The sequence below is a fragment of the Crocodylus siamensis genome, chromosome 4 (assembly GCF_052110815.1).
Source record: "Crocodylus siamensis isolate JL-2025a chromosome 4, ASM5211081v1, whole genome shotgun sequence".
In the NCBI taxonomy this organism is placed as follows: Eukaryota; Metazoa; Chordata; order Crocodylia; family Crocodylidae; genus Crocodylus; species Crocodylus siamensis.
Genome location: NC_143398.1, coordinates 150,285,359 through 150,311,226, shown reverse-complemented (window position 1 = coordinate 150,311,226; position 25,868 = coordinate 150,285,359). Strand labels below are relative to the sequence as shown.

Sequence of the window (25,868 nt, the reverse complement as noted above, 5' to 3'; positions counted from 1 at the left end):
GATGTCCTGGAAGAAGGGCATCCTGGGCTACACCCTGGGTGTGGTGTGTAACCAAGTTGTGCAGGATAGGGAGTTGGGGGGGATCCTAACCTTGAAAGCAATGTTACGAGTAGGGACTTCCCTAAATCACAGTTTCATGAAGACTGTGAAAAATCGTGTTGTTCACAATTGCTGTGATTGTTGGGAAATCCAGCATTGGCCATGACTTCCCACAAAATCAATCAGAAAAAAAAAAGTGGCAGTGATGCAGGCTGAGTGAAGGCACTCTCCACCAATCACCAGTGAGGGGCAGGGCTACTGTGAAATACCCACAAGATTGGCTGTGCACTCTGTGAGTGGGCCACAAAAACCCGTTGTCTCACTGTGACTTAGGTAGGTCCCTAGTTATGAGGCTGCCTGTTGACCAAGGTTTACAAGGAGGCAAGAAGCCTGAAAAGGGAGACATGTTGTGTTAAGGACACGAGGATAGTTAATGAGACCATGTGCCCTCAGACATAGCCACTCCTGCTTCTTGCCCCACCGTCTGCAGTGCATATTTGTAATTAAGCAACATGCAAGAGCTTTCTGAGTTACTCCTCAATGCAGCAGATCTGTCTGGCACACAAAAAAAAACCAGGCAGATGGTGCCACAGAACGGACGTAAGTGCCACAGCCAGAGGGCAGAGTGTGGTGGTGAGAGATAGGATCTTGTTCAAACAGGTCCTTGGTTTGGGTACAGCAAGATTCTATCATAAAGACTTACCCGGGTTCTCCTCTTGAAACCAGTAACTGTACAGGAGTGCACGTACCTCCAGAGGTATCTATGATACTCACCACCTACGTTGGTGTGCTTCAATGCTTCCTGGAACTCCTGCTCACTTAGGAAGACCTCCATTCTGCCCAGAATGGACTCCAGGTGACTTACGTGTACCTTGTCCCCTTCAATGGATGGAACAAATGATTAAACTCTAAGATCTTAGTGAGGGCTGCCTGAACTGGAAAACACCCCTCTTGACCCTGAACTGATACATAGGCCTGAGTGGTCAGCCAATAGACATGACCACTGTGCTGCATAGTGGATTTATTGAGCAATGGACCAAATACATGTTCTTGACTGTTTTGTCATGGGGCCTCACCTCATAATGTTTATTCAGTTTGGGTGCAGTCTTTTCCAGTGCAGAGAGCCCAAAGACTCCCTTTCATGTTATTTGGAGAGTTCCAGCTGGCTAGCAATGTTGCCCGGACTTTGTTCTGGGTGCCTCTGCACTGGAGCAGTTTTCCTTTTGTGAAATAAATGGCCAAGGTAAAAATAACTTGAAAAATAATCAGGCCCCATGTTCTAAAGATGATCCCTGGAAGAGGAATGTGGGTCATCTGGATCTATTATAGCTAAAGGGCCAGATCCATTAACATTGAAGTTGCAGCAGGTCATAAGCCTCTTAGGTAGGGAATGGCCCTTCTGGATTAGCTGGGTTTATAGGTGCTTGCAAAGCCATGCTGCAGAGTTGTGGCATGTACACACGTTCCCTGCAGAGAAATAAATTAGAGCTTAGTGTCATTATAACATGTTTTACCCAATCTCATGGCAAGGCCTTTACTCACTATCAGCCAGGGAAGCTCTCCGTGTACTGATCATGCTCTCCAGAAAGTCGCTCACCTTCACCTTCCCATTTTCTGCAGAGTTAAAGTGCTGGTCAGGCAGAAAGATAGTAATTGGCTCTGAGTAGCAGGTAGGCTGAGTATTGATTACACCTTAAGGGTGGCCCCTGAAGATCAGTCATGGGCTAGGTTGACACTTTGTGAACCTCTGAGTAACTCTAGGGATATGAGCAGACCTACTCCAATCTACCTCTGCTATGGATTGGGCCTATTAATTTTAGAAATGGACATTAACATGTTCATACAACATTGTCCACCAGCCTCTTCCAGACCACCTGATTCAGGCCAGGACATCAAAGAGACACTAGGCAGCCCAGGCCAGGTTAGCCAATGTGGAATGTGGAGAGTTGGAGTGACTAACAGCAACTCTTTATACATAGCAGCTTGATGGAGCCTATGACTTTTCTCACTCTTTGCCAGGATAATCAGGGCTGGAGAGTGTTTCTAAATCCCAGCATGCTGTTCATATGTCCATTTCAGTAGGTGATCAGGCCCTGTAAATGGCTCATGGATAGAGACAATTTCACATCTTCACCAGTGTACCATATGGGATACCATGGCAGGAGATTCAGAGTAGAGCACCGATCTTTCTTTTGGCAACACTGAAACATTTTGGTTCTTGTCACTTTGTTGTTTATATAATACTAAAACACTTCTGTGTGTCCTTACATCATGCAAATCAAAATGAAACAAATCAAAATGATGACACTGGAACAGAGTACCTTTGTGACTCCAAACTGAAAATGTGCAATCTTGGTTTCTTAGGCCAGTGACTGGCAACCTTGTTGTAGTAGTGGGCTGGATGACCCAGCTTGGGTTAGTGGTGGGCATTAGGACCTGGCCACCAGCTCTTTCCCTAGCCACAGCACAGGGGAAGCTCTCATTGCCATATGCAGCCAAAGCCCAATGTTTGTGGGCCACCTGGATCCAGCATTTGCCACATTGGGAAATCTGGTTCCCTTTTGGCTCTTTGGCCCAGCATTGCATTCCCTGCAAAGCTCACCATCTACTGTCACATGCTTCAGTGCCTCTTGGAGTTCCTTGTTTTTCAAGTGGATTCCCATTTCAGTCAGAATTGAGTCCAGTGCTCCAACATAAGCCTCTTTTCCTTGGAGAGATGGAAATAAATGTTTAAAAATTAAAAAAAAACACTTGAATTTTTCCTAGAAGAGCAGTTGAAAGGACAGCTGAAGACAGCATTTGTAATGGAACTCGGGACCGGCTCAGCTAATTACCATTTTGGTTTGGTGTGGCTTGTATCACTCTGGATAGTGGACTGCATAACAAGCTAAGTTTAGAAAGGATTTAATCCTGCATTATTGCAGTTGTACAGCCAAAACCTGCTCTCCTTTGGAAGGAAAATTCCAGCAGCCTTCAGTGCAGTGTCAGATTTTGGAGATATCAGTGCACAAAGGCTTTGCAGAACTAAGAATGAAATACAACAAATTGTATTAAGGCAGCAACTGGGCTGTGCATTTAAAAGTTAAAGGGGAATCATGGGGCTTGACTCCCCAAGAGCACTTTACACAGTGGGGATGGTTCTGCTGTCCCTGCTGTTGTTAACACGAGTGCCAAATGGGTTAAAACAAAAAGTTCCTAGTTGGCATTGAACTAATTCACACCCACCTGGCACCAGTGACTGAATAAGGTGCAGGGCAAGAAACAGGCTCCGTTATTTAAGGGCCCATTCTATTATTAGAGCTGCATAAAGGGGAACACATTAGTGTAAGTGAGATATGGACCCAAACTCTTCAATGCAAACTGGTTGCAAAGCCAGTGGGTCTGCAGGAAGTCTCTCAAAAGCTAAAAGTATTAAGAGCTGCAGTTTTCTTAGTGCCCATGGCTTCTTTCAGTTCTTGATGAAAGGACATTTTTGGTGATGTCAGTTTCACCATGACATTAATTATCTCCCTTGGGCCAATGGTCTAAGTCAATTCTGTTCAACCTACAGCCTCTGGGCTGGATCTGACCCCCAAAGTGAATGGATCCAGCCTGGAGCATTGGGGGTCAGTGTCAAGTAGCTCAGCTTGTTGTATCCCTTTCCCTGTCCTGTGCTGCTTGCTCAACCCCTCCACAAACCTCCTTGCCCTGCTCTCTTCCACTCCCTCTCTGACACTGGTAATAATCATCTCTCTCCCCTCTCCCCACCCCTTCCTCTCCTACTGGAAGGAGTGGTGGACTGCAGTGCAGCCAGGTCACAAAGACCTGGCCCAGGGACACACATTACAAATAAACTGGTTTAAGTGATCAGAAACTGGTTTAAACCTGTAATGGAACAGATGTTCAGTGCACATAAACTAGTTTGAAAATGGCTGAAACCGGTTTGAAATAAACCTGGTTGAATGTAGTATATCAAACTTAACTGATCTGGCTCAAACCAGTTTACGCAATGTCTGTCCCAGGCCCCTTGCTGGTTTAAGATGCACCAGACTCCCCTGGCATCCCGGCATGCTCTCTGAGCTGGGCAGGGTTCTCTGTTCCATAGCAGAGCTGGTTCCTCCCTTTTGCTCCACGGCTGGAGCTCTGGCAGAGACTGCAGACAACAGCAGGGTCTACCTGGCTTCCCCCTGCCCTAACCCCCACCTCATTGCTCCCTGCTTAAGCAGGAATCCCCCACTCTCTCCCTCCCATCTCCCACAGCACGGACCCCTGCCCCATGGACAGTATGTGGTATGCTAGCTAATGCCGAGAGGTGTCTGTGTGTGTCTCCAATTTCCTGGGACAGCAGACAGAACAGTGACTGATTAGGGCTTTTTGGAGCTAATCAACAGGTCAGCTGGTAAGCTGTTTAAGAAGAGTGTGAACTAATGGAGAGAGGCTATTGTTTTGCTAATGGGATGATAAACACTGTTACAGCCCCCTTCTGGCTTGCTTGCCTGTCAGTTTGCTGCAGACAGTATAAAGAAGCAGGGAGAGAGATTGAAAAGGTCTATAGCATTAACAGATGCATATAATGGACACCCCTCCCTTGCCTTAGAGAACTAGCAAGGGGCTGGGGTTTGGCAACATTCCCACCCCTTGAGCAGTGAGTGGGGAAAAGCCTGGCATGGTGCAGCCAGACCTCACTAATCAGAGGTCCTGCTGCCACACCCCACCTCAGCTCAGCACTGTGCAAGGGATGCTGTAGTGCCCCCTAGCTTCTAGTCTTTGCCACTGCAGGCATGTGCCTGAATTTCCTCAGTCCAGAGCGAATGTCTGTCTGGTTACAAACTGGTTCAGCCTAGCCAGCTTAGACTAACCTGCAAAGATTGAATCAATTCAGGCTCAGGCTCTGTGAATGTCTGTTCCTAGTCTAAAAGGTTCTTGTGTCCTTGTTGTGACAGTGTATTTAGCAGAATTTCATTGGACCTGGAATTTCATTGGAATCTGACAGGGCCATGCTGTAAGTGCTTCTGCTATGTCCTCCAACTTGCAGCCTCTAGATCAGTGTTTCCCAACCTTTTCCTGCCCAAGGCATAATTACATTAATAATTTTTTTTGGCGGCACAACTGTTAAGGCATTCCCCATCCTCAAGCTTATGAACTCATTGTAGCTCATTGCTGTGGCAAAACTCAGTGGTACAGCTGTTCAGAGGCTCATGAACTGTGCATCCTCCACAGCCAGCACACGAGCAGTAGATGAATTTCCTTCTGCTTGACTGGTTTTCTCTCCCCCATAGCCAACATGTGCAAATCTTCTGTGAATATCTCATTGGTGCGGCTTGTTCATTAGTGGTAGGCAGCTGGAGAACAGGCTTCTCATTCCAAAATTCTTGTGGCATGCCAGGGAGCTCTTCACAGCACACCGGTTGAAAAGCATTGCTTTAGGTTATCAGAAGGGCAGAGACAACAAACTTCCTGTGCCACCAATGGGTTAACATGTTACTGAATCCCTCTGAAAATCTTAGCAGATGCCACCTGAGCATGCTCAGACATTATTTTACAATCAAATATAACTCATCTGTAGAAACCCATCAGAAAAATTGTTAGTCCTCACTAAGACAATATTTCAACTTCTAAACTGCAGGCTTTGAGTGAGTGCAGATTTCTGCTCAGAGTGAGAAATACTGAATCCAGACAATGCTGGAAGGGAGCTGCAGTCTGGAAGAATATAGCTTGGCCAGCTCACTTGAGTGATGCATCTTGTGTAACATACCAATATATTTTTTAAATGCCTTAAGGGCTCAACATTACAAGAGTCTTCTATAAAAGCAAAGCAACATTGTTGCATTCAGGGTTACATTTACAGCCATTGAAGTTCTTTCCTGTGGCTGCAGGAGCTTGCAAGGGGAACAGTTACAACCATTCACATAAATCCCACCCCAGCAGCAGCTCCCCACCCCTTTTTGAAGAGGGTTAATAATTTCCCACAGTTCATAGCCAGTGATCACATTTTAAAGTACTCTATTAGCACTGCAGGGAGTTTAGAAAGGTGTTATTTCAAACTCTATTTAGCAAAATTCCTGATCAAAATGGAGCCAGACCCCTTTCTAGAACGGTAAAGGAAAGAAAGAAACTGCCCTGTGGACACAATGCATGCATGTGCAAATACACATATACTCACACATGCAACATAATTACACACACACACACACACACGTGTACTACATGTCTATTGGCTCCCAGCTGAAGCCCGGGCAGCCTGGGCTTGCACTCCATCCACTTTTCTTTGTGTCTCTTCGTTGAAGTGAGGGCTGCCCTCCTTGTGGATGATTTTGTTGACCTGGAGAACCACCTCTGTGTCAAATGGATTTTCCCCGATGGCTGTTTGCTGGACACACTGTTGCCTATCTCTCTAGCCATGGACAGCCAGAAAAGCAGTGGGCCTGGTACCCTACTGCCCCTTCCCATGTCCAACAAGAATAGCAGTGGGATCTGCTTTGAGATCCAGCAGCAGCAACACCCAAGTAAGCCCACCTGACCTGTCACACCCTGTATGAAGTGACCACTGCCCAGAGGACTGAAAACCTTCAGTGGCAGCTGCAAGGAGCTCTGACCACTGGGACCTTTGTTTGCCACTTAGACCTGGTAGCATTGGTGGCTTGTCCCTTCTGAAAGGAGGAGGTGGAGGAGATGCTTTTCCATACTTTCCTGGACTTCTCCTGGCTGCAGCTGTGCATTGTTGCCTGCAGCACCCTCCTTGGCATACTGGATTTGGACTTCTCCAAGACTGTACATTCTTTTTATTCTGTACTGAGCAGCTGAGGGGAAATTTGGGCAATTTCCTTCAGGGCCAGACTAAAATGGTGACCCTGAAGAGTCTTAGAAATCAGCTTATGGGGGCCAGACTCTGGCAATACCCTCCAACTCTTCTGGTTCCTGGCTTGAGCACTCACCTGAGTTTGCATACGTCACCTTGCAACAGAATGTGGCCCAATTTATGTCATGCTGGGCCATCAAGGGGGTACTCTGCAAGGTGGAAGAGGGTCAGCTAGTCCTATTAAACTTGTGACGCCATGAAGAAGGATATTGAGGAAGAAAAAGGGGATTTCAATCTCTGGGGATAATGGGAGTTTGTAACTGACAAGTGTTTCATGCCCAGCCCCATGGAGAACTCTGCACATTGGCACTTTCACCTTTTGTTTTTAACATTTGTTATAATAAAGGTTTAAAAAAGTCTTATTTATGTAAGTGAGCATATAATCTGTATATATAAGATCACCATTTTGTGGCATATCACAATAATAGCAGCCATTGTGTTTAGGGGGTTGCAGGTTCAGTAATGCCAGTGTTGCAATATGTTCTCAAATGCTTTCCTATGTAAAGCCCTCCATGGTGCAAACTAGGGGCCAGCAACTTTTTTGGGCAGCGTGCCAAAAAACCCTGCAACCTTCAACTTGTAAGACGCTGGTGGCATTTGAGAACATATTGCAACACTGGCATTACTGAACCTGCAACGCCCTAAACACAATGGCTGCTATTATTGTGATGTGCCACAAAATGGTGATCTTACATATACAGATTATATGCTCACTCACAGACAGCAGGAGAGCCATGAGGGGCTTGATCCTTGCTGTGGCAGTGCAGTCTCTGCCCCTTCCCTGCTGACTGCCTCAAGACATGCATGCCAAACAAAATGCATTTGTGTCCCATGCTCTGGCACCTGTGCCAGGGGTTGTGTACCCCTGGTCCAGACCTTGATTTTATATCGTGGCACTTTGAGTGGTGGCATGTCTGCCTGCACTAGTACCTCTCAGCACCATGCTGGGCACTGGTTCAGTGTTAACTCACGGTTAGCCTTGCAGGAAAGGCTTTACTTAGGGAGATCAAAGTACTTATTGTCAAGTAGAGCCGAGAACAGATGGAACTGGCGGTATAGGGCATGTGCATGGGGACATGTGGAGCAGGACTAGATGAACACCTCTATAGCACATTATGACTTTTACGTCCTATCCCTCTTTGAACATCCTATCCCTCTTTGAACATCCTGGCATGCTCACCTTCTCCGTGGGAGAATTTCTGGAGAGCCCTCACACTCCTCATAAATTTGCTTAGAGTCACTTTGCCAGAATCTGTGAGGAAAAGGAGAGTTCAAGGTTAAGGAAGGAGAAATAAACCTCGTGGCTAGCATTGTAGAAAAGGCGTTCCCAAGGTGTCCATAAAAACTGTCCATTGTACACACCGCTAAGGCATATGCACCTGTATTTTGCACTTGCTGCTAACAAGATTCACTGAATCCCAACCAGAAAGCAAAGGGGAAGTGGAGTTGACTGGAAGTTGCAGTGTAACTAGGGTGGGGTGAGGGCAACACCAGCCCCAGGTACCAATTTAGAAGGGCTGCTGTTGTTGCCCCAGTGCAGGGGAGCCTGTACCGTGGCAACAGTGACCAGGGAATAAGAGCCCCTTTGCTACTTGGTGCTTTGCTCCTGGGACAGGAGTATCAATATTGGAGCCTTTCTGGGAGTGGCTCCACCCTCCTGTAATGGGCCAACCACCTGCTTACTTGCCTGCCATGCCTTGATCTTATTTGATTAGAAGATGGTTGTAATCAGCAGGAGGCTGCCCATTTTTCCACGCCCCGGTGACAGGAGGCGCTACCTGCGGCTCCTTTTTCTCCCCAGCCCAAGCCTCACAGATGGAGTTGACGTGGTTTAACCTGGGCCTTGTTGTTTTCTGGCCCTCCTCTTTACTCCCGGGGCTCCGCACTGCCCCCTCTCTCGCTCGCTCTGGGCCTCACTGCCCCCCTTCTCTCACTTGTTCTGGGGCTCCTCGCTGCCCCCTTCTATCTCTCGCTCTGGGGCTCCTCGCTGCCCCCTAGCTCCGGGGCTTCTGGGCTGGGGCCAATGTGCCCGCTAACAATGCTGCGCCCTCTCCGGCACCAGGAGGCCCCATGGTACTGTGGAGCTCCTATGAGGCCTCCTCCACCCCTAATAGCCTCACCCGGTCCTCCGGTCAAAACAGTAAACATAAAACATAAAGTCCCTGGGCTACAACATAAAAACTAGACCATCTGGTCGAACAAAAAGCTACTGCCTACTAGAGAGCGAGGGAGCGGGGAAAGAAGGGCTCCACCAACCTCAGCAGTGGCCAGGGGATGTTCTCATGGCCAGAGTCCTCCCCTCTGTCTGTCTGAGCTGAGTCCTTACTCCCGTGGCTGCTGGAGAGGGACTGCCTTCCTGGCCTCCTACCTGGGCTTAAGAAGGGATAAGCCCTGCCCCTTCCTGGTCAGCTGGTTTTACCAGTTGTCCCGGCAACCAGCATCTGTGCAGCCCTGGTGACTGGCATCTGAGCCTCCCCCTTTCTGCCACTAGGGGTCTCCCCAGAGCAGTCTCCGCTCTCAGGCGCAGGGCACCTGAGTGCACTGCGACAGCTCCCCATTTACCTCCCTTCTCCCAGTGTTTTGGTCAGGGTGCCAGAGTTGCTGGTTATGCCACTGGCTGCAAGCATGGTCACTGACACTGTGCCAATGAATTAGAAGTGGGCAGGTTTACAATGAAATGCATCTCAGCCTGCACTAAACCTGAGAAGGACAAGGCTAAATGATAGGCATTCTGGGCCTGTGCCTACCAAATGTCCCTGGAGTCACATGATTGTGTTAGACCAGGGGTGTCCAACCTTTTTGAATGTGGGGCCAGATCATGAACTTTTTATCACCCAGTGGGCTGGCGAGCCATATTCAAACACCCTCTGTCCTGGGCCAGAGACCCGGCCTGTGTAGACCTACTGCACCTGCTTGTTCCTGCAAGGTTCATGCTAGCTGCTGGTGGGCAGGGGCAGGAGGGACCCATTCTGCATCCAGCCAGCTACTTCCCCAGAGACTAAAGAGGAGAAATAAACAGCTCCACATCTCCATCCCCCCAGCAGCGCAGCCCCACGAGACGGTGCTGCCTGAGGGGGGCTGGAGTGAGATGGCCACTGCACCTCAGCCCCTCATCCACCTGCCCACATGGCCCTGCTCACCTTGGTGCCCAGCCGCCTGAGTAAGCAACCCCGGTGGCCTCAGAGCTGCAAGCCCAGAGCGCGGGGTCCAGCAGACACTGGCTCCCGCCACCTTGCCCCGCAGAAGTCATTCCAGGACCCCACTTGCTGAGGCCCCCCCCATGCTGGCTTCCTACGTGGTGCTGGGGACGGGAGGAGCCCGGCCAGGCTGACACAGCAGAAGTGGTGGCGAAGCCGTGTGCCGCTCAGGACCGACTGGTGCAGGCAGGGGGAAAATGCAGCTGAGCCCCTGTCACTCTGGCTAGGCTCGTCCCGTCCCGAGTGACACACAGCTCCACTGCCGCTTCTTCTGGCCAGTGAAGACCCGGCCGGGCTCCTCCCATCCCCAGCAGCACGTGGGAATCTGGCTTCAGCCGCATGCTGCTCCGGATGGGACGGACCCAACCAGGTCAGTACCAGCCAGGAAAAGCGACGGCAAAGCCACGTGCTGCTAGGGATGGGACAAGCCCAGCCAGAGTGGCAGGGGCTCAGTTGCATTTTCCCCCTGCCTGCACCAGTCAGTCCTGAGGGCCCGTGGCTCTGCCGCCACTTCTGCTGGCTGGTGCCGACCTGGCCGGCCTCCTCCCGTTCCCAGCAGCACATGGGAAGCCAGCTTCAGCTGGGTGCTGCTCCGGATGGGACAGACACGCCTGGGTTGGCACCAGCCAGCAGAAGCGGCGGCAGAGCTGTGTGCCACTCGGGACTGACCGGCACAGGTAGGGGGAAAGTGCAGCTGAGCCCCTGCTGCTCTGGCTGGGCTCGTCCTGTCCCGAGAGGCACATGGCTACTCCTCTTCCCATGCACCGCATTGGCAATGTCAAGCTGTCATGGTCCGTGTGGGAACATTGTCCCTTTCCCAGCCCTTCAGCAGCCATTAGGAAGCTGCTGAGGGGCGGGGGGAGGAACAAGGGGTGGGAACAAAAGTGTTTATTTTCGTTTCCTGTCACAGCACCGTGGGCCTCAGAAAATGCCTTGGTGGGCTGCATGGTGGCCCACGGGCTGTATGTTGGACAAGCCTGTGTTAGAATTTTAGCTTTCCTAGAAAAAATGCAGTTATAACAAGAAGGCTGAGCAGAAAGTTTTAAATCTGTGAGAGGGAAGTAAACAGTGTGGTGCCACCTGCCCTAATCTACAGACCACCTAAACTGAGAGAAGGGAAAGATGTAAACTGCCATATTCCTTTCCATGGTAGCACTGTGAGGTGCAGTCCTGTTGGGTGCAGCCTCAGGAAACTCTGTAGCATGGTGCGCCCAGGGCCCTGTTTTATATAGAAAGTGGCATTTATACAGGGGTGGTGAAGGCTTGTGATGGGTTAAGTCACACTGTAACTATATTTTAGGGATTTTTTGAAGTGTATTACATGTGCACACCCCTCTCCCCACTACATCTGCATATAGCCATACATATTCATCTGCATACATATGGGTCTGCAATTGCAGGAGACTGCTCTCCACCAAAGGATAAAACATGTTTTCAATACTTACCATCAGTGGTAACGTTCTTCAGAGCCTCTTGGATCTCCCTATGGGTTAGGAAAATCCCCATGTTGTCCAGAATACAGTCCAGGCTTCGGATGTTAACCTTGTCTTCTTGAATAGGTAAAGGAAAGAAACAATAGGTATCTGTAAAAGTTTCAGGCCTTGGAAATCAGGGTTCCCCTGAAGTGATGCATCAATGGATTGTATAGGATTGTTTTGCTTTGGGTACATTACTCTATTTTGTATTGCATGATGTAGCTTCTGGGTTTAACAGTGGCCCAGGTTATAACCTCACATATTCTAGCAGAGAGGTGGAGTAACCCTGATGGCATTCATAGAGATAAATGAGAAGAGAATCTGTCTATATGCCTTCTCCACTCTTTCATGTAATGCTGCTGGTATTGTATGCACCCTACAGGTCACTGATATATAGAAATATTGCTCCTTTTGTAGGATGGTATTCCTTTAAGAGTAAGCCAAGCTGGGAAACCTTTCAAACTATATATTACGAGAGCTGGCAGAACAGAATCAAGTGGGGACAGGCAGCAGATGGAAAAGCCAGCAGGCACAATGCTGAAAAAACTCCATGTAAACACATGAGTTATACCCAATTTTCTTTTCCCTTGTGACTGAAAAAGAAGTTGGGATTGGGCCTGGTAGCTCTTTAGTCTGAACAGTTTTTAAAGTGCTGATTTCTAGATCACCCCTTGTCATGACAACAAACTAAAAGCCCTGGGAAAGGCAGAGTGCTCTGGTGCAGTGATTCTCAGCCAGGGTGTTATGGCACCATTGGGGTACCCTGAGATCATTTCAAGGATGCCATGAGGTGCCAGACAATGTTAGCACTGGTAGGTGTGCAAACATGATTCACAAGATAAACCCAGAGATTTTAAATAGAAATCTATGGTTAAAATAGTCTGACCTGCTGTAGTCTTTCTGAATTCTTTGCAATAGAATGATTGCATTATTATTTTTCTGTAGTCAAACAAGAAGTGAAATTTTATGCACTGGCATTTTATAAGAGTCAATTAAAGGATGCCTTATGTCTACGAAGGTTGAGAACCACTGCTGTAGTGGATAGCACAGTGGTCTGGAGAGCTGGAAGACACAAATTCTGTTCCTGACTTTGCTACTAACCTGCTGTGTGACCTACCCTTTGTCTATGGCAGTGATGCTCAACCTTTTTGCCCTATGGGCTGGATGAATGGTACCCAATCCATCTGCAGACTAGATCTGGCCAGTGGGCCTGGTCTGGCTGTGCAGAGGTGAGGAGGCATGGCCAAATGTGTGTATGGGGAAAGGGAAGAGGAAGGAGGGGGGAGGGGCAGGGCTTATCCCCAGTTCAGTTGAAGAGGCAGGGCAAGGGTGTGGTCTGGCCTCAATCCAGCTGTATGGGGGAGAAGGTAGTGCAACATGGCCCAGCCCTGATCCAGATGTGTGGGGAAGGGGGCATGGCCGGGCCCTGCCTGGGGCTTGTGAATTTGGAGCAGGGAAGCAGTAGTGGTATTCATTTTGGTATTAATTGCCACTGCTTCCCTACTGCCAAATATCCTGACACATGGGGAACCCCACACACTGAATACCATGGCTACATGGGCTGATCACCTCTGGTCTATGGAGTCTGTAAACTCTTTAAGTAGCGACTATCTGTCATGGTGTTTGTACAGCACCTGGCACAGTGGATCACTGATCTGGACTGTAGACTATGAGTGTCACCTCATATAAACCAGCAGTTCTCAACCTTTGCACCTTACATCCCACCAATCATTTGGTCAAAAAAACCTGGTCCCACCATGATAAAAACAAACCCCCCTTTCCCCAAGAAGTGTATTTTTACATTTACATGCATTTTAGTATTATATTATATTATATTATATTATCAAACAATTAATTATATTTTCAAAAGAGTTGAAGTCCCACTTTCATGACCTTCATGTCCCACCAGTGGTTGAGAAACACTGATATAAACAATACATAAATACTCTTGACAGAACACAGCTGCATCGCCAAGAGTGCTACCAAAATTACACAAAATGTAGCTCTGTCAATCAGCTTCTATCACCAGTTGCAGCTGGCTGGAAAATTTGTGAGTGCTTCTAAATTTGAATGGGAAAATGGCTAAAAACTTCTCAGTGTTCTTTATCATGAAATTATTTTTTCCTGTTTTTCAGCCACTTCTACAGTGATTCAGAAAACAACCACATTTCAGTGAAAAAAAAATTGGGAGAAAACTATTCCTAAAATATCTTTGTTTGCCAGAGAGTTTTGCTTACAATAAAATTTCTTTTGCATCCTTTCCTCTTTAGCAAAACAATAGTATGAACAAGCAGCACAGGCATATGGCCCAGAATAACTGTATTTGCTAACTATTCAATAATATATAAGGTAAGGCAACATACATCCTGACAACTTCTAAGACACAGAACATCCTGAGAACTGTTAGAAGGTTCATAAGCCATTTAAAGGAACACGTCCCTATTTCTGTACTGTACACTGAAGTTTCTACTTACTTTCAGTTCGGGAAAATTGCTGACTCTTGGTCAAAGCCATCATGAAATCTTCCAAATTCACCTTCCCATCTTCTGCATGAGACAGTTCAGTTCAGAGAAGGAAAAATGATGAATAGGTACTAAGCAAAAAAGAGGGGTTCTCCCAAGCCATCTAAGAGCTTTGGATGGTAATTGTCTAACATACTAAAGGCACAGGACCAAATTAATCCCAGTGAAAACACCTTTGTCATTCATAGTATTAGAAAAGGGATGAGTTAGTTTAAAAATAACAATGAAGGAAAACGGACATAGGAATGTTCAGGGGCAAAGCCACCAGAGCATTACATGGGTTTTATACCCAAGAAAGACCATTGCTATCTATGGAGTTGCACACACATTGCAACAGAATAATGCAGTGGGACTCAGCCATGTCATTTTAGAATGTTTTGGATTTCCATCCAGCCCTGAGATGTGAAGGGCTGAGAGAAAGAAGGGTCTTATATCTGCGTTATAACTGTGGTTCATGAAGAGGACAAGGCCATGGCTTATAGTTCCTCTTGAGGTATCTGCATGACCTTTTCTACACAGGTATTAAAATCCTCAAGCAAGGGATAGTACACTACATAACACAGGGTCATAAATGCATCCCTCATCGAATGGGTCGATTTTGATGCTAGAACTATGAGTGTGAAGAAATAGATTCCATTCAATCCAGCCCAAGTGTTTATTTTAAATAAAATGAGTGTCCTTCTGCATACCCTTAATGCAACCTCCTGTGTCCGCAAACCCTCCAACACTCAGTAGCCCTGAAAAAAGACATTCTAATTTTTTAGATGCTCACCTTTACAAGTAATGTGCTTTAGAGCATTCTGAATCTCCTCTGGGGCCAACTGTATGCCCCTACTGCTCATGATGGACTCCAGCTGCTGAATGTCCACCCCATCCTCTTTGATGGAGCGGATGACTTTCATGGCTTCTTCCATCTCTGTAAACACGAGAAGGTGCCATGAAGTTTGTGAATACAGTGTATTTATAATTGTAAGAAAATGGGAGTGGTTAGAAAAGAAAACAAGCTACTAGGGGCAGGCTGCATCTATTGGGCCTCCAAGTGGACTAAGCACCTAAGTGCATTTCCACTCCATTCTGCTCGAGTCCCCAAGCATTCATGATTAAGCATCTACTTTTGTAATGCATTATCATGACCCTTAACACTGAGTCACAAAAAATCAGCAAGGGGAGGAGGACCCATTCACCTTTTACATTAACTTCTTTCCAAGGACTTGCACATGATGGAAGAGAGTAGCATTTAGGTGCTCAAGTCCACTCTTCAAAGCCTTGCACATTAGAAACCAGATCATACATGATGTGTAGGAAGAACACAAGGGGTTAGGGGCCCCCCTGACAGGGCTGTCCCTGCCAGCGACGCTGCTGGTGGCATCTGTGGGTGCTAAGAGTGCCCCCCCACCCCCCCCGACAGGGCCATCCCCACCACTGCCATCTGTGGGAGCTCACCAGCTCCAGCCTGCTGCAGCCAGTGGTGCCTGCAAGTGCCCCACCAGACTCAGGAGGCACCAGTCACCCATGGACCAGATTCTATATCAGATAAGAGTTAGATACACCAAGGAGATGCTTAAAATTCCTCCCAGCATTGTGGACACACACCTAGAATTCAACAACATGAAGCACCTGCATCCATCTCTTTTCAATGTATGCTTTCTTACTCACCGATGTTTTCGGAGGATTGTTGAGTGCCAGTCAAACCCTTCAAAAATTCTTTAAAATCCACTTTCCCATCTCCTGTGAGATAAGATATAGGTTAGAGAGAGAAAATAATTGACAGGAACCAGCTGGCAAGGAGGCTTCGGTCACATGGATAGCATTCCCACAGATGGGAAAATAGAGACTAAAGGACAACTGGCAGTGATAGATTTTACGTGATAGCAGCCATCTTGACTGACATGTCCACCTAAGCCGGGGCAGGCAATTATTTTGGGCAGAGGGCCGCTTACTGAGTTTAGGCAAGCCATTGAGGGCTGCATGGGTAGCCCTGACCCTTGACAGGTGCCCCATCCCATGGTTGCCATTTTGGGAATGCAATCCTGCCCCCTAACCCCTGACCTTTGCCACCAGAAGTCCCTCCCCTTGCCCTCAGGGGTACTCCTTTCAGCAAGGGGTTTTGCCATCTTGGAACCAGAAAAATACCAAATTATGTTCTAAAAATCAAACATGTACTACAACATTCATTAGTTTCAATTAAAAAAATATTTTTGTCCTGATTTACATGTGTGTGTGTAGTGTACATAGAGGTCATAGTATATTAGCTTAAAATGAAGTCTTACTTTTGTATATTGTGGGAAGGTGTGAGTAGTAGGATGGGTATAGGTTTGTGGGTACGTGGGGTGTGGGAGAAGGTGTGTGTGTGTGGGGATTTGTTGGGGAGTAGATAGATGTGGGGGAATGGGTGTGTGGTGTGTAGGCAAGTATGAGTTTTGTGGGGGGCTGTGAGTGTGTCGGGGGAGGGTTGTGGCTTGTGTGGAGGGGTAGGGTTTGCCCACAGCCTGCCCCCCCCACTCCACCCATGGGAGACAGAGTCCCTGCCAGTGCTCCTGCAAGCTCAGGCTCTGCGTTCCTGACACTTCTGGCCGGGGCATTGGTGCAGGTCCTATGTTCCTGCTTGCTGCCACTTGCCCCCTGCCTGCCACTGCTGCTCTTTTCCTGCCACTCCACTCCCCCCCACCACTCACTCTAGCACCATGTCCCAGCTGCTCCTGCAGTTGTAGCGCTGCAGCTGTGAACTACATGGCGCAGGAGAGCGGTGGGAGGGGGGGAATGGGGAAATGGCTGTGGCAGGCAGGGGGGAAGGGGCAGCGAGAAGGCGTATGGAGCACAGTGACGGGCAGGAGCACAGGGTCCACACCAGTGCACTGGGGTCAGCGCCAGCAGGGCCCAGAGTCGGGCAGCAGGGGCGCAGGGTGGCAGGAGTATAGCAGAAAGCCCCTTTTGTACATTTCCCTTCTGGACATGGATCTAACAGAATCCCCTTCTTGCCTGCACCTCCATTTTATGCATTTCTTTTCCTTCTCAGTGTTGACAGAGACCTAGCACACTCATTGAATGGGTGTGGCATGCTGCAGAGCAAGCCAGAAAGCTGAAGTGGCTTTCTGTAGCAGAACCCTAGAAACTAGATCTACATATCAATTAAGCTCAGTGCCACTAAAGAAAACAAAAGAACTAAAATATCGACTGCAAAGACTGTAAATATATCCTGTGCTAACCTAACTCACTGCCCCCAGTAGCCTTTGATCTACTACTCACTACCTCACATTGCATTTTTATATATTTCTCAGTGCATTTTCATATTTCATCTGTCTCATCTTTACCACGGCATTTTATATTTTATATTTTATACTTTTGAACGCTTAAGGAATGTACTCCCTGTAGAATGAAGTTACACCCTGGACCATTGTTAAAATTGCATTGAAACTAATTGTAAAGTGATAAAATCTGTTGAGTCAATGCGAGTGAATAATGATTATCAGTAGACAATAGCCTAGCCAAAGGAGCTCCATATTAAGCTAATCAAGCTAAAGAACTGATTCCTGGAACTTGAGCACTCACTCTATGGACTATTCCTGTAACCCATAACAATGCAGCCATTAAGTCAATAAGTCAAGGGTGAACTCCTGAAACTTCAGGTATGGGCAGGCAGAGACCCCTGTGATTAACAGCTGTCAGGTACTACTCAAGACCCACATGGGATGGCGTCCTTTGGATTGGGTAGCCAAGATGATGCTGGGGGATTAATACAAGCGTGCCAGAAAGGGATAAAAGGCAGTGAAGTGTAACCCTTAGTGGTACCCTTTCATCCAGCACCTGACCTACCAAGCAGGCAAATGCATTGACCTGGTATTGCAGTGCTTCCAGGACCGGTGCAAAAAAACAGAAAAAACAAACAGACAAAAAAACTCCAACCCCTTCTGGAGAAGATATCACCTTGAAGGAAGTTGACCATCAACAGCAGACTCCAGGGCCTCAGATAAGTAGATATAGTGACACCAGTGCTCACAAAAACTACAGCAGCCACTACACACTATACTACATGGGTTTGAATGAGTGAGTGCACGTGTGTGTGTGTATGTGCTCAGGTGACCAGTACCACCCATAACTCGAAGTCTGCATTTATGATTTTATTGGTAACTTCACATCCTGTCCAATAAACTAGGATTTATTACAATCCTGTGAGTTGGTCCTTTGTAGCCAACAGGAGCATAGGTTTGGGCTGCCAGGGGCTCTATGGAGCCGGGCTGTGCTGCTCAGGCAGGGAGAGGAGGGAGTCAGTCTGGTTCCATAGAGCTCCTACAGTCTGGGCCCTGTGCTCCTGCTGCCCCGCTCTGGACCCTGCTGGTGCTGGCCCCACATTCCCACACAGCTGTCACTGAGCTCCACGCACCTGCTTGCTGCCCTTTCCCCCTGCTTGCCACAGCCATTTCCCATCTAATCCACCCCACTGCTCAAAGCAGGACCATCCCCAACTAGATCATCCCAGCCAAGGCTTTGTCTAGCTAAGTCTCGAAAACCTCCGAGGATGGAGATTCCACAACGTCTATGGGAAACTTGTTCCAGTGCTTTAATACCCTCCTTGTGAGAAAGTTTTTCCTAATATCTAACCTGAACTGTCCTTGCTGCAACTTGAGACCATTGCTCCTTGTTCTGTCATCTGTCACCATTGAGAACAGTCTAACTCCATCCTCTTCGGAGCCACTCTTCAGGGAGTTGAAGGCTGCTATTAAATCTCCCCTCAGCCTTCTCTTCTCCAGACTTAGTAAGTCTGGTTCTCTCAGCCTTTCCTCATAAGTCATGTACCCCACCCTCTTAACCATTTTCACTGCTGTCCTCTGGACTCGCTCCAATTTGTCCACATCCTTTCTATAGCTGGGGGCTCAAAACTGGACACAATACTCCAGATGTGACCTCACTAGTGCTGACTAGAAAGGGATAATCACTTCCCTTGATCTGTTGGCAACTCTTCTACTAATACAGCCCAGTATGTTGTTAGCCTTGTTTGCAACAAGGACTCACTGTTGGCTCACATTCAGCTTATTGTCCACTGTAACCCCCAGGTCCTTTTCTAGAGATCTGCTGCTTAACCAGTTGGTCCCCAACCTGTACTGGTGCATGGGATTGTTCTGTCTTAAGTGCAGGACTTTGCATTTGTCCTTATTGAACCTCATGAAATATATTTTGGTCCAATTCTACAATTTGAGGTCTCTCTGAATCCTAGCCCTATCCCCTGGCATATGCACCTTTCTTCCTCAGACTGGCTTCCCAGGGGATCCTGCCCATCAGTTCCCTGAGTGAGTCGAAGTCTGCTTTTCTGAAGTCCAGGTTCCTTACTTTGCTGCTATCCTTCCTCCCTTCCTTCCTTTCCTCAGGATCATGAACTCAATCATCTTGTCACTGGTGCCTAAGTTGCCATCCATTTCTACATTCCCCATCAATTCGTCTCTGTTTGGGAGCAGCAGGTCAAGAAGAGCATGGCCCCTAGTTGGTCTGTCCAAAACTTGCTCCAGGAAGTTGACCACAACACTCTCCAAAAACTTCCCAGATTGCCTGTGACTGTTGTATTGCCCTCCCAACAGATGTCAGGGTGATTGAAGCCCCCCATGAGAACCAGGGCCAGTGATAGAAAAACCTGCACCAGCTAGTTGAAGAAAGCCTTGTCCACCTCATCCTCCTGGTTTGGTGGTCTACAGCAGACACCAACCATGACATCCCCTTTGTTGCTCTTCCCTCTGACCTAATTCAGAGACTTTCGACAGGCCTGTCTCCAGTTTCATACTGAAGCTCTGAACAATCACCTGGCTCTTTTACAGAAAAAGCAACTCCTTTTCTCCCCTGCCTGTCCTTTCTGAACAGTTTGTACCCATCCATGATGGTGGTCCAGTCATACGAGCTATCCTACCAAGTCTCTGTTATTCCAGTCACATCGTAATTCCATGTACGTGCAAGGACTTCCAATTTTTCCTGCTTGTTTCCCAGGCTTTGTGCATTTGTATACAGACACCTGAGGTAATAAGCCAACTACCCTACTTTTTCAGGAAGAATGAGAAGGCCTCCCCTGTTGCCCTCCCCTGCTTCTGCTTCCTCTAGATCACCCACTTACCTCAGGTAAGTGATATTAGATCTTCATTTGAATTTGGTGTGTTCCACCCAGGACCTACACATAAGACCCCCAGATTATGAAACGTATGAAATATTTTAGCTATGTTTGAAAGAAAACTTGTGTGTGTGTATGTGTGTGTGTGTCTGTATTATTTGCTTTCCAGTTCCCAGCCTTCAAGTTATACTTGATAACAGCTGGACTTTTCTCCAGAAGCACAGAGACTAGATGTCTATTTTTTAAAGAAAAAGCAGGATATTTGCACAATTACAACACTTCAGGAGCTGGGACCATAAGGAAAGCACAGAATATAGTAAAATGGAAGGTGAAATCTCAAGGGTGAGCAATGCTAATTTGGGCCTGCAAGCTGGAAACAGGTCCCTGGCTGGCCACATGTACTTACCATCCACAAAAACAATCTTCAGTGCCTCCTGGAATTCTTCATCTGATAACTGGATTCCCATGTTGTTCATACAGGTCAGCAGGTCACCCACAGCCACCTTGTCACTTCCAATCTTGCTGGTGGCATCTTTCAGCTCTGCAGACACACACACAATGAGCAGCTTATTATTCAGCTGGGGTCATATTTGGCAAAGGAAACAGATGAAAGCATTAATGAAGGCAGGGCAGTGCCAGCAGAAAAAATGTCTGCCTTTGCTGTTAGAAAGTGGCACAGACCCTAATATCACTGATGTAAACCGCAACACTGCCCTTCACCTTGCTGCCTGTACTTTTAATATATCTCTAGCAATAGAGTTGCTTTAGCTGATGCTCACATTAATGCACAGAATAAGGATGGGTGCATACCTCTTACCCTTTCTGTAACTGGAGATCATCAAAGGATGGTTGAGTTTCTTCTTCAAAAAGGAACAGATGTACATACTATCAGTAAGTGCTCAGCACCAAACAAACACCTGATGGGCTAAGCGGGGGGACATCTGGCCACTTGGTAGCGGTGACCTTTGTATGTGCAATAGAGCTGTATTAGAGTTGTTTAACAGTAATTCTAATTCCTACAAACAGAGCCAGTCCTGAAAGAAGGGCTATGGATCACACTAGCAGCTGGCACAGCCTTTCAAGTGCAGCAGGAATTTACATGAGTGTGAAGTGCTCATTGTGAGCTGTGCACACTTTTCACCCTTTTTGTGCTGAGTTCAGTGAATGCACAAAGCATAGGGTGGACTGTGGAGCTGAGCACCATCTCTCTCTGCCCCAGCAAGTCCTCACTCACCTGAAAAATCAGAGAAGTGCTGAGTTTCGGACAAAGCAATCATAAAATCATTGACATTCACTATCCCACCTTCAGCACCATAGGAAATGGTTCAAGATGATGGGGCAGGCCACAGAGATATGGAGAGACAGACAGACAGAGATGGGCTCAGCATGGAAAGTACTAAAAGTGACAAATGAAAGGTTCTCAGTTTCTGCAAACCACTGGAGATGCATAAACTGTGAGGTGGCCAGACTGCTGCACATCAGAGGATCCAGTCCTTCATTGGTTATCTGGCCATTTTCTCCAGTAGTTTTAAAATTTGCCTTCTCTAATGATAGACTTGGAAAAAATGCGGCCCATTATTCTTGCATGATCATTCCATCCAGGCCAATAACCCAGGTTGTTCACAGGATGCAGACATGGGCTGAGAAGCTGAATTTCTGAGCCTAGATCTGCCTGGCACTGGTGCAAATCCAGAATCACTCCAGGGAAGTTCAGACTGCTGGGCTGGGCTACACCAGAAATCTCTTAGTGGGTTAACCATGTTGATTTTAGTCATTAAACAGGTTCAGACTTTGTTTGAATAACTTTAGTTTGCAACAGTTGAAGTTCCTACACCAAATTAACCTGCTGTAAGCATCAGTTAGCTTGGTTAAGTGCTTCTACATTAGACTTGCACAGGTTTAACTAGACTGATCTAAAACCAATTGAGATGAAACAGTACAACTTTTCTCAGAGAGACAAGACCTCACAATACCATCTGAGCAGCCAGCAATCAACATGAGCAGGAGGTCACCCTGCCAGTGGGCCAGATTTCAGACTGATGAAAAAGGTGTAACCCCACTAATTCCAATAACTGCAGTGGAGCTACACCAAATACTACCAGTAGAATCACCCCAAGTCACAATGATCTAAAGCTGGATTCTGCTGAATCTGAGATTCACCTTTCTGTGTGCTCACATGAGGGATAGGGTATTCATTAGAGACAACGTGAGTGTGGTAAAAGTGACAAATGACAGCCTGGGATGTAATGGAAATGGGCAGTTGAGATCCTTTCTTTACACTTCAGGGGATCAGTTCTATTCTCAGTCACACACACATCTAATGATCACCAGATCATTAGATGCGGGGGTAGCAGTGGACATAGTCTTCCTGGACTTCCGGAAGGCTTTTGACACTGTCTCTCACCCTGTTCTCATTAAGAAATTGGGGGGCTGTGGTGTAGACACCCACAGTCAAATGGGTCGCCAACTGGCTGGAGGGCCGCACCCAGAGGGTGGTGGTGGATGGGTCCTTCTCAACCTGGAAGGACGTGGGCAGTGGGATCCCGCAGGGCTCAGTCCTCGGGCCCGCACTGTTCATCATCTTCATCAGTGATTTGGACGAGGGGGTGAAAAGCACCCTGTTCAAATTTGCTGATGACACTAAGATGTGGGGAATGTAGGCACGCTAGAAGGAAGCAACAGACTACAATTGGAGCTAGACAGGTTACAAGGTTGGGCGGATGAGAATAGGATGGGTTTCAACACAGACAAGTGCAAGGTGATGCACCTCAGGAGGAACAACCAGCACCATACCTACAGGTTGGGGAACTCCCCTCTTGTCAGCACGGAGGCAGAAAAGGATCTTGGGGTCATCACTGACTCCAAGATGAACATGGGCCGGCAGTGTGGGGAGGCAGTTAGGAAGGCCAACCGCACCTTGGCATGCATCCACAGATGCATCTTGAGCAGGTCCAAGGAGGTGATCCTCCCCCTCTATGCGGCACTGGTCAGGCCGCAACTGGAGTACTATGTCCAGTTCTGGGTGCCATACTTCAAGAGGGATGTTGACAGCATGGAGAGGGTCCAGAGGAGGGCCACTCGTATGATCAGGGGACACCAGGGCAGGCCCTATGAGGAGAGGCTACGGGACCTGAACCTGTTCAGCCTCCAAAAGAGAAGGCTGAGGGGGGATCTTGTGGCCTGTTATAAACTAGTCAGGGGGGATCAGCAGGCATTGGGGGAGTCACTGTTCCCCTGAGCACTGCCAGGAGTGACCAGGAATGACGGTCACAAGCTGGCAGAGGGTAGGTTTAGGTTAGATATCAGGAGGCGCTACTTCACGGTCAGGGTGGCTAGGGACTGGAACCAACTTCCAAGGGAAGTGGTGCAGGCTCCTACCCTGGGGTTTTTTAAGAGGAGGTTAGATGAACATCTTGCTGGGGTTATTTGACCCCAGTACTCTTTCCTGCCATGGCAGGGGGTTGGACTAGATAATCTGCTCAGGTCCCTTCCGACCCTAGAAACTATGAAACTATGAAACACCAGTGTAGACTTGGAGTATCTCTCTGGACTGCACCAAGACATAACTGAGATTAGAACGTGGCTGCTTTATGTCAAAAGGGACATATGATGGCTAGAATGGTTGCACACCAGTAGCTGGATGCAATCTGGATGCATCCTTACACATGGCAGATGAAGACAGGCAAAGGGAAAGCTGGAAAGCTCACGTTCCAAAGTCACTTTCTTCAAAGCTTTGTGAAACTCTTCATCAGTTAAATGGACCCCCATGGCCTGGAGAGTGGAGTGCAGTTCAGCATCTTCAGTGTTATCACTTTTGATCTTGTTGATGACTTGAAAGGTGTCCTGTAAAGCTGTGAAGTGTGCAGAGAACAGAGCACTTTATTCAGTGTTTGTTCATTATTAACTTATGCTAACATTCCAAATATATTAGCCGCTTTCCCATGCTGGCCTCAAACATTTTCCAGCAAAAAAATTTTATAATGGAAAAAAAACCACATCGTGATTTAAATGAAAAAAAATCCCAAAAAGCAATTGTTAAAAAGACAAAACAAATGAAAAAATACCAACCCAAAACAATCAAAACAAATGTCTGAATCAACCCTTGTTGTCATGGGGCCTCATGGGAGCTGTAGTGCAGTTGCATCATGTCAACATTCATCGCTGTGGGCTGTATTTCTTGGCTGACATATTCTCCCATGCACTGGGGGAGTACCTGGTCACAGGATATCACTGCCCTTAGCAAGAGTGGAGGCTGTGATGCACCATTGACAGGAGTTGTCCAACCAGGACTCACAACCTGTAGAGAATAGGGTGGCCAGTGCCTGAGTATCAACTCTCATGAGGCTCTAGTACAGCATTTCAGAAGGAAAACACTTTGGATTTTGGATAAAGTACTTGAGATGTTGATTTTTGGAAAGGTAGGAGAGATGGAGGACAAGTTTTCTAACCATCTCCAGTCGGCTACAGCAAAATTAGCCACTTCATTACTTATTAATAGGTAACAGTATAATGTATTACATTTATATGGTATTTTGTCCCCAAGGAATGTGTATACATGCATTTTTTATTTTCTCATAACAAACAAGTCTGATTAACGGTTGAGCAGTCTCAGTTATGCTTCTATCACAACTATAAAATAGCTATATAGGAGGTGGAACACAACTTGTATGTAGCAGTACACAATGCAATCCTATTGAACAGAGATTGAAAAGCAATGGCATATCCAATTAAAGCCACTGGAGGACTTCAATGAGGTTAGTATGGCCAAGTACATCTGAATCTGGGCAGGGCAACAGGAGTAACCATGTGCCACTTCACATGGAGCAAAGGCATAAGATCTTAAGAACATAAGAAGTGGCATACTGGGTCAGACCAATGGTCTATCTAGCCCAGTATCCTGTCTTTGCTAGTAGCAGAAGTGGACACCATAGGAGGAGAGCACTGAACCAGAACTGTCTAGAGTGATCTATCCCTTATTCAATATCCTCTCTGGCATCCACCACTATTGGTTTAAAAATGCCAGAGGAAACATCTCCAACTGTTCTGGTCAACAGCTATTAATAGATTTATTATCCACGAATTTGCCTAGACCACGGGTGGTCAAACTGCAGCTCCGGAGCCACATGTGGCTCTTTAGAAGTTAATTCGCATCTCCTTGAATCTTTGCACAAGCACACGGTGACTGCCTTCCATTTGGAATGTGCTTGTGTTTGTGCGCTTGTGCAAAAATTCAAGGAGATGCATATTAACTTCTGAAGAGCTGCATGTGGCTCTGGAGCCGCAAGTTGTCCACCCCTGGTCTAGACCCTTTCTGAACCTGGCTATGCTACTTGCTTCTACTACCTCCTGTGGCAGTGAATTCCACAAGTTAGTGGCATACAACGTATAAAAAAGGACTTTATCTTGTTAGGTTTAAACTGTCTCTTACTAATTTCAATTGGTGGCCTCTAGTCCTACTATTCTGGGACTTGATGAATAAGAGTTTCCTGCTCACTTGGTCCACATCCTTCATGATTTTAAAGAGCTTTGTCATACTTCTCCTTCAACTACCTTCTTTCCAAACTGGTCTTAGCTTTTTTTGTCTGTGATGGTATGTCAACCGCTGTTTACTCCTCATCATTTTCATTGCCCTTCTCTTTACCTTTTCTGGTTCTACTGCATCCTTTTGGAGATGTGGAGACCAGAACTGTGCACAATAGTTAACGTGTG

At 47.2% G+C, this 25,868-nt stretch overlaps 1 protein-coding gene across 1 annotated transcript; it reads right to left on the bottom strand.

Moving 5' to 3' along the window:
* Window positions 1–1,573: 1,573 nt before the first annotated feature.
* LOC149866775 (calmodulin-like protein 4) lies at window positions 1,574–23,927 on the bottom strand. The gene is made up of 6 exons (XM_090041649.1): window positions 23,867–23,927; window positions 20,566–20,700; window positions 15,728–15,799; window positions 14,844–14,987; window positions 8,058–8,129; window positions 1,574–1,653 (listed from the first exon to the last, which is right to left on the bottom strand). The coding sequence occupies exons 1-6, from the start codon at window positions 23,925–23,927 to the stop codon at window positions 1,574–1,576; spliced, it is 564 nt and encodes a 187-aa protein (XP_089897775.1).
* Window positions 23,928–25,868: the final 1,941 nt, after the last annotated feature.

Bases quoted from the DNA above. Each gene is read 5' to 3' on its own strand.
- LOC149866775 (XM_090041649.1), bottom strand. From the start codon at position 23,927: ATGGGGGTCCATTTAACTGATGAAGAGTTTCACAAAGCTTTGAAGAAA. The intron at 20,701-23,866 runs GTGAGCTTTCCA...GTGTGTCTGCAG, and splicing joins GAAGAAAGTGACTTTGGAAC to AGCTGAAAGATGCCACCAGC. The intron at 14,988-15,727 runs GTGAGTAAGAAA...TCGTGTTTACAG, and splicing joins ACAATCCTCCGAAAACATCG to AGATGGAAGAAGCCATGAAA.